At 49.0% G+C, this 12,428-nt stretch overlaps 1 protein-coding gene across 1 annotated transcript in view; it reads left to right on the top strand.

The window, feature by feature from the left end:
- The first annotated feature begins 9,280 nt into the window (after positions 1–9,280).
- Positions 9,281–12,428, top strand: part of GPC3 (glypican 3) — a 144,564-nt gene continuing 141,416 nt past the window's right edge. The window contains exons 1-3 of the mRNA XM_029959201.1: positions 9,281–9,330; positions 9,744–9,777; positions 10,332–10,392. Of these exons, the coding sequence (XP_029815061.1) occupies positions 9,281–9,330; positions 9,744–9,777; positions 10,332–10,392 (145 nt within the window). The remainder of the gene's footprint in view (positions 9,331–9,743; positions 9,778–10,331; positions 10,393–12,428) is intronic.

Genomic DNA, 12,428 nt, shown 5'->3' with positions numbered 1-12,428 from the left:
TATCTAATAAATGTGGAAATCCATTTGGAAATGAAGACAGCATCTTCATATTCTCGGGACCTCGGAGATTTCTGGTGTTGCAGCTGCAGCCTGAGCACAGCCAGTGGGAATTAGCTGCTTTCCTGTTGGCAGCTCTGTCAAACCCTTTTTCCAAGGTATGAACCTGACCATCTTCATAATTGTCACAATTTGCTAAAGAATGCAGTTCTTTAAATGGTATTTAATCGATGCTAATCCTGGGAAGATGCAGGGACATCTCTCGCACGGTCCATTTGGGCTGTCATCAAGGTAGGTGTGAGGGTGACCTCGGTGCTGTAATTACTGATCCTCTTCAGAGTACTTATGAATTTATCTTCTCGCTGTCCCACTAAAGCAGAGTAAAACCATTATCCCTGTGTTGCAAATGGAGAGGTGTGGGAGCGAGGCAGCAAAGGAGCTTCCAAGGTTGTCTGGTCTGAAGGCATTTGGATGGAGCTTCCACACTCTAAATCCCAACACTTAAACATTCACCTCTGCTTGGTCTTCCCTCCTGTAACGCTGCATGACTGATGCTTAACAAACTGGCACAAGACCATCAGTGACTCCTTTTGTACTGGAATTTTTATTTTCTGAGGCTCGTGCCTGGATTCAGCCAAGGGTTTGCACACAGGGCTGCTTTTAATGGGATTGCTTTGCAGTTTGGAGTTAAGTAATTTTGTGGATGGGGTCCCAAATGGTCAGATGTTCCTGGCCCATGTGCAGGGCATTAGTGCGGGTGGCGGGGCCTGGGACCTCTCTGTGGCAGGATTTCTGTCCAGCACCATGTCCTGTGAGTGAGGATTGGTCTGTGTTCCCTCAGCCCTCAGTAATGCCTTGTCTGGCAGAAAGTCTGCAGAACAGAGCGAACCTTTTCTACATTTACAAGATGCTTGTGTTGGTTCAATGCTTTGTATCATCAGAAATGAGGTATCTTTGCTCTTAAACTGAATACACTTTCTTGCTGAATCAGGGTCTTGTTTTCCAGGGGAAGGCAAACCAAAGCCACCCACACTCACTTGTGAGTACTAAATACTGCTGACCAACAGCAATTCTTATTGTGAGAGCAGTTTCTAGCAGAGCCAAACCTCTTTCTCCCTAAGATCTTCCTTCTTACTCTTGCCCAGGTCACAAATGGGGACAAATCCTTGAAAGGCCACGGGTAAGACCTGAATGCTGCTCTCTCCACTCTGCCGAAATCTGCAGGACATTTACTGCTGGCCTCAGAGAAGGTGCAGTGAGAGAAAGCAGAGCAAGAGGAGGAAAAGTCACTCAGCTCCAAGGGTGCATTGTTTAAATTATTCACTTTCTTCTAAAACAGCTCATTGAATAATACATTGTGGTCACTTTTATTTCTAAATGCTTGCACTTAGACTGAGGTTAAAATGATATCCTAAAATGCCATTTGCACTTAAGATGCCCTCCAAGCAGGGCCTTGGTCCCAGCAGCTTTTCTCCCCCAGGTTTTCCAGTTCTGGGTCCTGTGTTTGGGCAGAGCCAGCTCCAAATGCTGCCCAAGTCCCACACCTCCTGTAGCAGGAGATGGATTTCAACCCCAAAGAACTAAAAATAACAAGCTTGGGCTTGTTTCTATTTGCTTTTTCCATCGCTGGCCAAGCCCTCTGAAGTCATTTGTCAACAGCTTTATTCCTTCTTCATTAACAAGAAGTTTTGACCTAATTGCACTAATCCCCTAGTTTATGGAAAACCTTTGAAGTGCCCTACATCAGAGTCACAACATGGAGCAGTGGATGGAGCACAGTGATTTGTTCTTCCTTTCCCATCCAGTCCCTGACACATGCACATACAGAGATTTCTGCATTTGAGGAGAATTTCTACTTGAGACATCCGTAGCTCAGGTGCATTTTTCAGCCTTATTTAAAGGACAGGGGGAATCAGGAGAAACTATCTTTGGTTCACACTTACCTGCTTCTCAATTTCTGCTTCGCATTTAATAGTAATAAGATAAACCAACCCCCCAAAGAACTGTTTGAGAGGTCTGACATTTATGCATTGCATGCAGGAATGATTTAGCATTTAAAAACAAAATAAATCCCTCTGTGTAAGGTGGTTCATTATTCTAACTGATCGGAAATGAGAAAAATGTGAATGTCTGGTGAGGCTCCTTTAAAAAATAAACTTCCCTTCTGTCAATAAGCTGTTCTTCTCCACAGAGGGGTGAAACCTGGCTGAGCTTCCAGCAGGATAATTAGTTGTTGTTTGGGAAATGCCTTCAAATGCACAAGTGTTAAATCTTACTGGGTTCTTTTATTAAATTATTTGGCTCATGCAAGAAGGATGGAATCTTAATAGTCAAGCCCTCTGAGATCTATTAATGTCCTCTGTTGCTATGAGAAGCCCAAGGTGTGCTGAGCTCTTAGTCCAGCCAGCCAGGAGGAGTGCTCAGATGGCTTCTTGTGCAGCTGCTGCTGGCATCACCTCTGGAAGGGTCAGGCAATGAATGCAGCTGAAAAAAATAACCAGGGGAAGGTCATGGTCTCCCAATGTGATGGGCTGGAGCAGGGACAAATGATGAAGGAGCTGCTGATGGCAAGGTACAGCTCTGCACACCTTGTGGGACCCTTACCTCCTGGGCAGAGAAGTGCTCTAGGACACAGCCTGCCATGCTCAGTGCAGACATCATGCCTGTGCTGGGAGACCTGCAGCAGGAAAAGCCCAAATAGGCCAAGGGAGTCTCTGGGAACAGGTGTCTGCAGCAGAGGGGCAGATCTGTGCTGTGCCCCATCGTGAGCAGAGCATGCAGCTGAGGGATGTCATGGCACTTCCCTCCTGCGGGATGAGGCTCGCAACAACACCAGGGGCCTGGTGAGAACTGTGAGAAAGCAGCTGTAAGACCAGAAACTCTTTGGTTTGCAATTTTTTCTCCTTGCCATCATGTGCAGTGACCTTTCCTTAATGAGACAGAAGAAGCTTGAGAGGGAAGGAGGGGGAGAAAGAAGGTGCTGATGGGGACATGGCAAGTAGCAGAGGTGTTTCTGTCCTGCTGCACAGTGACTGAACACTGCAGTAGCACATTGCAGCCACAGAGCCACATCTTGCCCTTGATGGAGATTCTTCATGCTGCTTCACATTCCTTTGTTCCAAGTCTCCTCCCTTGCCAGGGTTTGGTGCTCACTGGGGCTGCTCCAAATCCACTGGCTCCAACAAAGACTCCTGATCTGTGTCAGTGAGGGAGAGGAAGGCTGTGTCCATTCAGTTTCTTGAATTATTGGGTATAAAAGCTGACACTGGGTCACCCATCTTCTGTTTTACCCACAAAGTGGCATTTGAGGAGCAGTCTAACTTCTGATACCTTTGGAACTGCCTCATTACCATGCGACTGGAGACAGCTTCTGCATAAGCCCAGCAGAAACAGTCCCCTATTATATCTCTTCCCAGGGTTTTTGCATATAATATTAAGCATTACAGTAATTTATTAAGGCATAAATCAAGTTTTACTGTGGTGCCACTGCACAGGAAAAAAAGCACTCCTGGAAAGGCACCTGAATACATCGTGGCCTCCTTTAGAGTGGGAGCAATTTATGTATTCAATAAAATTTCTGTTGGTTTTGCTGTAAATCCCATCTCAAAGCCTGTGTGCTCTCCACATGGTACAGTGGGATTTCATCAATGTGTGCAGTCCCCTGACTCCTACTTGGACTGCCAGCTCTGCAAAGGTGCAGTCTTGCTCTGCTCTTTGACTGTGCACCACATCACCTGTTGCTCCAGCACTCACAGTTTGCGCTGTGCTGTTGAGCCTGTGCGGGGAATTGGGGGTGCAGCATCTCTCCAGAGTTAAATCCAGAGTGCCTCCCGTGCCTGCCCCAAAGCTGTCAGTCTGCTCACATTGTGCAGAGTTGGTCCACAGCAGTGCCCTCTCTATGAGAGTGGGATGCCCACAGTGTGACAGCCCTGGGCTGGTAATTGCCGAGAGCGCCTTATTTCCATAGGTGAATGCTCTGGGCTGATCCCTTCCGGGATGGCTCCTGGCAGTGTCTCTTCTGTTAATTAATCACCAGGAGATGATAAATGAAAATATCAGCTTGAGAAATGTCTGCCCTGTGCTCCCAGCAGAGGCAGCAGTGCATGGTGAATAGTTTTCTGCCATTTCTGCTGCTTTGATTCCCTCTGCAGAGCCGCACCTCAAGCGATTGTCTTACACTCATGAGCTTTGCCGGTGTTCAGCTCCACTCGCTGGAGACGGGTATTGCAGGTTGGGCAGTGGTGAGGAGTGCTTTGAGCATCCTTCCTCTCTGACAGCTGCATCCCATGACCAACATGGCCCAAACTCCAACACACTGCATTTCATCCTTTCACGCTGAGCTTTGGGTCCTCCAGAGATGGGGGGTGTGCGGAGGAGCTTTTGAGCCACATCGGCTGCATCTGTGCATTTTTAATTTTCCAAAGGCTGCAAACCCCTTCAGATAACTCCATGGCTAGCTGTTCAGCCAGCTGGCCCCTGCAAAACCTGAGTCTTATCCACAGTTAAGAGCTGGTTTGGAAAAGTTTGAATCTGGCTGGGATTTTATGCAATGAAATATTCTGCAATTTCATGAAGTTTTGTGTCCTTTATGGGAAGAGAAGACTCTTCAAACTCTTTGTAAAAAATGGGGAGATCCCTAGGACTGGAGTGCAGAGATTTTCCAAGGCTCTGGGAGACATTTCTGATATAAGCGTGATGTAAGTACCAGCAGAAGCTGGTACATACTTGCAAAAAAAGTTCCAGTTCTGAAGTGTCTCATTTTTGAGCAGGGAAAGTGATTTGTCTGTGCATTCTTGATGTACAGCCCTATTGGCATCTGCAGTGTCTTTAAGTGATGTATCTCTCTGAAGGCTTCACTGCTTCTGCTGTGTGATCTGCTCCCAACAAACTCCAGAGAGCGAGTGATTTATCAGCCACTGCTTTTTAGGGTGAGGAAAAGGCTAATGCTTTATGGATCTATCAGCATTCCTGTATGGCACACAGAATACAATATCCTGCCAAAGAGAGGAGGGATGTCTGCTACCTGGCAATCCATCATTTCTCCCAGTGCCCCATGGCAAATGGACTTTTCTTTTTTCCATCAGGCTATGTGCGAGTACTGTTATATAGTGAAGAGCTTCTCCCTTCTCCTCCTCCACAAATGGTTATGAAAGTCTGAAAATGCAACTTCTGCAGGGTGCAGAATAAGATGGGAAGGGTCATTTTGACAGGGCGAAGCCATCATTGCCTGCTTCCAGCAGGCTCCTGATTCCAGCAGGACACGAGATCTCAAGTGATGCAGCTGGGCCATAATCAGCACAACATGATCACATCAGAGATGAGAAATCCAGGCCAAATATGCCCATGCAGACTGTCAGGTATGTGCCAAAAACATGCAGATGTGTCAACAGATGCTCCAACTTTTTCCTTTCCTGCCCCGTCCCACGGTGATTTCCTCCATTATAGGCATGGCTCAGGTGACCTTGTCCCCATGGAGCTCATCCATCCCATCCACAGAGTAAGTGAAATGTGTTTATAACCTGGTGAGCATCTACTGGCGCATATGAATCCCTCTCCTACATCTCTCCTTGGTGTTTTAATTGATTCAGGGTTTTCCCAGTGGAGAACTTCATAAGAGCATTTGATAAAATCAGCTACACACAATCCTGCCTCTCATTACTTACAGGCTTGAGGCAGGTAGATGATTAAGTGAATTTTTTACGGTGCGAGCAGTTGTAACAAGGGAAATTATCATCCTGGATATGAGACAATGACTTGGCTCTTACTACATCTGCTGGCAGACAACTAACCCAGTGACTTTGCCTCTGATCTTGGAGCAAGTCGTCTGCTTTCTCCTCTAGGACAAATCTGCATTTGCTATCCTCACACATTAAAAGGACAAGTCATATGGATGTGCAGTGCCCAGGAAAATAGCTTCAGACTTTCTTGGTGCTGTTGCAGTCCTGATGGAAGTCAGAGTCTGCAATTGTCACCTTGGGAATGCTTCTGCAGGCACTGGGGTGAAGAATGTCCTTTAGGCTCTGGGCTGGAGGTGCTACAGGACATGCCAGTAGTGTTAGTCCGTGGATCAGATGGGATTCACCTGTTATTTCCATCTAGATGCATCCTAGAGTTTATTACCCCAAGGAAAGTCAGTAATGCTGGAGTGAAAACTGGGGTAAATGAGTGAAAATCACTCACTCCATCAGGGAAACTCTCCAGTTAAAATGTCAATTCTTTTTTTTCCCTGACAGCCAGTGGACTTTGGGTATAAGCCAAAATAGTGACTGAAAGAAAGGGCTGCCACTTGGTTTTGTTGTACATTTCTATTTTAACTTGTTTTTGACACATCTTCTTGTTAGTAAATAAACAAACTTTATTTTTGCAGAGTTGTTGTTAAGATAATGTCAGATCCCACTGTGAAGCCAGATCCAGTAAAGAGCAGTAATGTTGTTTCCTAATTTGTTTGAAATCTTAAAACACTTCCTCATCTGAGCAGAGATACCTAAATGGCACCTATTTGGCACTGCATGTAATTCTTTGCTCTAATGGCATGCTTGACAATATCTGTGTACTTACCTGGAGCAGCAAAAGCCTCCTGTACTTAAATGAAATACACACAGCGGGTTTGAAGATAAACACAGGAGATGCCTGAATGCTTTTTAGAGAACTGTAATTCAGGTCATAAACATAATATAGATTGCAATAGTGTATATAAACGAGTGCTTCAAATACCTACCTTTGTGTTTTGCAATTCAGTCCAGCTCATTCCTGACCTAACACAAGGCTGTGCCCGAAACCCAGACTTCCATAAACATAACAAATCCATCACTGAATCAATGAAGGAGATGCAGAAAAGATATTTTAACTATGCAGTGTGACACAGCTCACATGAGCTGCAGCACATGTGCTGCTGGTATTCCATGTAAGGAACCAGGAGAAATGAAAACGGGTAAAGGATGACTCCTCATCCGTATCACCGAGCACATGCCTGCTCTTAGCTCTGCTGAAACCAGGCACAATTTGCACTGTGCAGCACCTCCACCTCTAAGCAAAATGAAATTTCTGGATTTCTCTGAATTCCTGCAAAGCAGGACTTTTTGCTGCCCGGTTAATGGGAATTTTGTCAGTCGTGCTTACCAGACACAATAAACAGATAATAAATAGCACAGTCTGTGGACAGCAACAGGCTCCAACAATCCATTAACCAACGAGACATGTTGCACATTCCAGCTTATTAGACTCATATCCATAATATATTCTAACAATCGCTCCCTGGCAGGCATTTTCTTAGAACAAATACACAGGTTGGACTTTCATTTTTTATCTCTCTTCAAAATTTCAGAGTGAAAAAGAGCTGGTAGCAAGCCATTAGCAATAATTTGATCCTGCATTTGCACTGGAAATTTTAAAATAGATTTTTCTTCTGTTCTTCTGCTTGTGCTTGCTGCCTCATTGTTTTTCCGTGCATTGTGCAGGCTGGGGTGAGCAGTGAGGAGACTGCCTGAGCAAACATTGTTTTGGCAGTTTTTCATATGTAGCCCTTGCTGTTTTAAATAAAGCCTTCCCTCGCCCCACCTGCTTGCTTCCCACTTTGTACAGCTGCTTGCTGAGTGATGAGCAGTGTGGGCCCCTTCCAGCTGAGCATGAAGTGCTGGTATTTAAGGTCTTTTTCTGGTGGGATGGAGCTGGCATGTCTTGGTCCTGGCTGGTGCAGCAGTGAGGGTCCCTGCGTCCTTGCTGCCAGGACTGTGGGGCCCTGGGGGAACTCTAGCTCAGTGAGTGAGGCATTTCCAACAGCTCCATCTGGAAATTGGTGCAGAAATGGTCTTGCTGGAAAAATACAATCTGCTCATGTACAGCTGCCTATTTCCAGTGTGATTTGTCCAGTGTTCACCCAACTGCACCCCAGACCCGTGGCACCCCTAGACCCCTCAGAGACAGGGTTATCCAGGCTTCAGTGCTGCCCCGGGGGCCCTGCACTCAGCACTACTCTGCTGTCACGGCAGAGTTTCCAGGTGAATCCTGCTCCGTCCTTTCGCCTTAAGAAAAGGGGGTGGTGTGGCGTGCGGAACTTCGCTCTTCCTTGCAGCTCAAACGGGAGATGGTGAGGGCTTAAGAGACGCTCTGTTCACTCACGGTGCAGCACTACGCACTCGTGCAAACATGTGCAAACGAGGGACCGCGCATCCCGCATCCCACACAGTCTGTGCAGGCCGTGGGGCGGCGCGAGGCTGCACGCGCGGCAGCCAGCGAGGGCGCAGCGGCGGGCTGGCACCCGCAGCAGCAGTGCGGGATTGGGATGGGTGACGGGGACGGGTAACGGATAGCAATTAGGGGATGAAGATCGCGCACAGTGCGGCGCGACAGGTGTGGCAGCGTGCGGGGCGGGCCTCCGCCGGGGACCAATTACAGCGCGGGCAGTGCCGAGCGACGCGGGCGAGTACTGCGGATGCAGGGGGAGGTGGCACCAATCCCGTTCGGCCGGGTGGTGGCGCGGTGGAATCGCGCGCGCCGGAGCGAGACGGCGCCGGAGCGCCGCGCGCAGTGCCGGGGCTGAGTCGCTGCTACGACGCGCATCGCACGGCAGGAATGCCCTGTGCAGGCGCCGTAGAGGAGTCGCCCCGGATTGCCGGAGGAATGTCGGGAGCGCCGGGCGTAGACGTGCTGCTCGGCGGCGCTGGATCGGTTCCTGGGGACGCGCAGCGGCGGGGAAGCCGCCTGCCGCCCGGTCCGCCTGCCTTCAGGTGCTGAGCCGATGCCAAGAAACAAAAGAAAGTGGGTTGCCCGGAGAAGACCCGATGCAGGTGAGAACCACCCTTCCCTCGTGCGATCCAGCCGGCCCCGTGCCCGCCGTTGCCCGCGGTGCGCCGGTGTCCCGCGGTGCCCCGCGGTGCCCGCCGTGCCCCCGGTGCCGCCAGGTGCCGCCGGTGCACGAGGACGAGCGCTCGGGTGCTGGGGCGGAGCAGCTGCGGCCGCCCGAGCGGGGCCGCCGAGAGGTCGCTGCGCGGATCGCGGACGCTTGCGCGAGACCAGGGTGCGGGCTGCCAGCTCTCCCACCGACCGCGGAAATTGCCGGTGCCGGCGGCCGCCGGACTCCGCGCTTCGGACGCGGGGATAACACGGAGGCTCCGGTTACGTGTGGAGTGGGAACCCGCTGAATGAGCGGGTCTTTATTGCACTCGGTTTGCTCAGGGGGTCTTCCACTGAGGCAGAGCTGCAGCGCTGCCGCCAGAACCAGCCGCCCCTTGTCCCCGTCCTTGCTGCTGTCGGGGGTCCGGTGCGAGGTCCCCGGGAGACCGCGATGTCCCTGCCGGTGAGCAGAGGCTCCACGCACCCGTCGTGTCTCCGCAGGTCCTGTTTTCCTCTCCGCCAGAGCCGTTTTCCATAGTGTGTCGCGGTGTGCCAGGGTCCTAGGGCAGTCCCACTCTGTAAAGCCATTCCAAGAGCACCCAAACCCTCATCCCAGCCTGAGCCCGGGGGCTGCCGCAGCTCTAGAGGATGGGGCTGGAAGGAGGGAGCGCGGCGTTCCCCGAGCTGTGCGGGTACCGTGCGGGGTGCGAGGGCACAGTGGGAGGCTGTGAAGGATCTGGGCGAGGTGTTACTCTGCTCTGCAGTTCCCATTACAGGTGGCTGCCTGGGTGGTACCGCACCAAACCTCCCCACTAACGCCCTGCAAGGCTGCTTTTGGTGTATTTGCCTCATACCTATTTTAAAATGCAAGTGAAACACTTGAATTCCCTGTCTTTTAAAGGTTTCTTTTGCAGCTTTTTGGGAGCTAAGGAGCGTCGGCTGCTCCAGGTGGGTGGCTGTGTGCTGGGAGTGTGTGTCCACAAGCCGATCAGTTTTGATGGCTGCGTTACGGAGCTGCCTGGAGAGCTCGGGTGCTCCTGCTTGGGTTCAATACACAGGAGAACGCCTGCTCTGAAAACCTGATGATCAAAGTATGAGAAGGAAAAGATAACAGGCAAACGTGACAGGCAGGGGAGGTGCAATGAGATCATCGCCAGCAGTAGCTGCTTTTAATAACGACGTGTTGAGTTACGTTTTTTGCATTTGTTGTCGCACAGATCAGAAACACAAGAGTTGCTTCAGCAGTGAACTGCTGCAGCGCTGGAGAGGAAAGGGGGGGGAAGCAGAATACCCAGGGCTAGGACTGCAAGGTCTTGTGGCTGCTGGAGCAAACCCCAAGTCTTTTGGTCTGTAGGACTGTAGCAATGCCTCATCTTACCAACAGCTGTGAGAGCTTGAATGAGAGTTTAAGTGTAAGTCCTGGTGAGAGTGTACCTTCCCTATCCCTTCTTTTCCTTACGTGCCCTTCCCATGTAATTTTTGACACTTAATGTGCCCTTCAGACCAGCTGTAGGAGCAGCTTAGCTTCTCTCTCCATCCTGCAGGACCTTGGTCTCCTAGTCAGTAAGGAAGTGGCACTGGTAACACTTGCCAGTGAAACGTTTGCTTGGAGAGTTGCAGGAGATGGAAAGAGCTGCTCTTATCACCACTGAAATTACAAATTCTGTAGTTTGTTTGTAATCACAGAAGCAAGGGAAGACATTTCTTTTAAAGTCAGTGAAATCCTTCCTCTGATTCCTAGGTAACTTGGTTGGAGTATGTTTTTACACACTCCAGGGAGGTGATGGATGGGTGGGCAGGTCCCTGTAGGATGAATCCCATCGGAGGCTGCACTGTGAGTGTTGAGGGGCTGCTGAGGCTGCTGTGTTGGGTCCTGCACCAGAAATTGATAGCATCCTCCATCCTGGCCTGGCTGTGATTGCAGTGGGTGTTTTGTCCTGGTATCTTCCCTTCCTGGCAGGGTTCAGGTTGCTGGAGTTGCTCAGTTGTGCTCTTTCTCCCCTGGGAGCCCCAGCTGCATCTGTGATAATCAGGAGGAGTGAGGAACCCTTTGCCACTCTACAGAGCCTGTGGGTAGCTGAATCAATATCTCGTAGCAGGGCTGGTGTTTCAAGTGAATGCTTCCAGCTTGTTATGATGATAAAGTTCCCACATATCAAATCGAAAGTGGATTTTACATTTGCCTAAGTACATAAACTTGATCATAATTAAAGCAACGACTGCTTGCTTATACCTTGGATCTGGCCCATCTTGCATGACTCTGTGTAGTAATTACACTTCAGAGCACTTGCTTCTCCTAGTAGCAGCTGCATAAATCTCTGTAATAGGGGAGCATCACTCAAGGACTATTTTCCATGCATCTGTTTATTGCTTTTCTTCCTTTCATACATCTGTCAATTAAAAAAAAATTTTGGAGTTTCCAGCCACAAATCACCACGGAATCAATTCTGAGAACCTTTGCCTATGGATCATACCTCCCTGGAGAAACTGAGGGTTAAACAATTAATGTAAAATGTGAATTTTTTTTTTTTTGGACATGAACAGAAAACAGTGCCTTCTGGAAGCCCCCATTTTGCATTATGAGCAGTTGTGGCTGAAGGAGTAAGTAGAGGAAACACTGCTGAGTTGCAACACATGCAGGAGAAATGTCCCATGGCTCCACTTTACTGGATCAGTGGTGCGTGGGCTGGGGGGACATTGTCACAGCACTCTCTGTAGGAGAGCTCTGAAGGAGCCAGAGACCACACTTCTAATTAAAAAACAAAAAAAAAAAGGGCAATTCTCATAAATATAAGGGAAGTGTCATGCTGTTTCATGAGCAGTATTGATGTTCTGGGAGTAATTCTTGCTGAAGGCGTGCATCAGGCAGTGAGAAGCTTGGTCTCCGTTCCTTTTTGAGCTCTGGAGCAGCTTTGGAATACTTGGAGGTGGGCAGTATCATGACCTAACTACTGTCAGCTGTGTCTGAGTGTTTGGAGGGGTGGGAGGATGTAATTCATGGCAACAGCTTAACTGGAGCCGGATCAGAGGTCCTGTGCTGGAGAAAAGCGAAGGCAGGGTGATGGGAGAGTGGTTTTCTTAGGGTTTTCTGAAGGTGAGACTTAATGCCGGCTCCTGAGTCAGCCTGTGGTTCTGCCCTGGGGTTGCTTCACGTTCTTTCTTTCATATGTTGCCCATGTTGATTTTCTTCCTCCATTTGTTCTTTTCCCTGCGTAATTTCTCATATATAAACAGTAGCTTGAATTTCCATTTCTCCTGGTCTGTTTTTATCTCCTCTTTGCCATTTGGGTTTCTTTGTGTTGGTGGTCATGTTCCAGGTAATTGTGCTGGTGCATGTGGGTAGAGGGGATGGATGTCTCTGCCCTGGGATAAAGAAAAGCTGAGGAATATTTATCTTGACAGAAATATCTGGTGGTGGCTCTGTTTTCCTTCTCCCATGGCAAGATGCAATTTCCAGCTTTTTGTTAATTTTCTTTGATGGAAACAAATATAGATTCACCCTAAGAAAGTAGGAGATTAGCCTTTTACTTTTGGACTTGAGGTGTAAAGCTTTACAACTGGCTGGCTGAGTGTGTCAAGCTTTCTTCTCTCTTTTATTT

This window comes from Manacus vitellinus, unplaced genomic scaffold, assembly GCF_001715985.3.
Source record: "Manacus vitellinus isolate BGI_N305 unplaced genomic scaffold, ASM171598v3 scaffold_19_pilon, whole genome shotgun sequence".
NCBI lineage: Eukaryota > Metazoa > Chordata > Aves > Passeriformes > Pipridae > Manacus > Manacus vitellinus.
The sequence above is the reverse complement of the archived record's forward strand: the minus strand, read 5'-3'. Positions and strand labels throughout refer to the sequence as shown.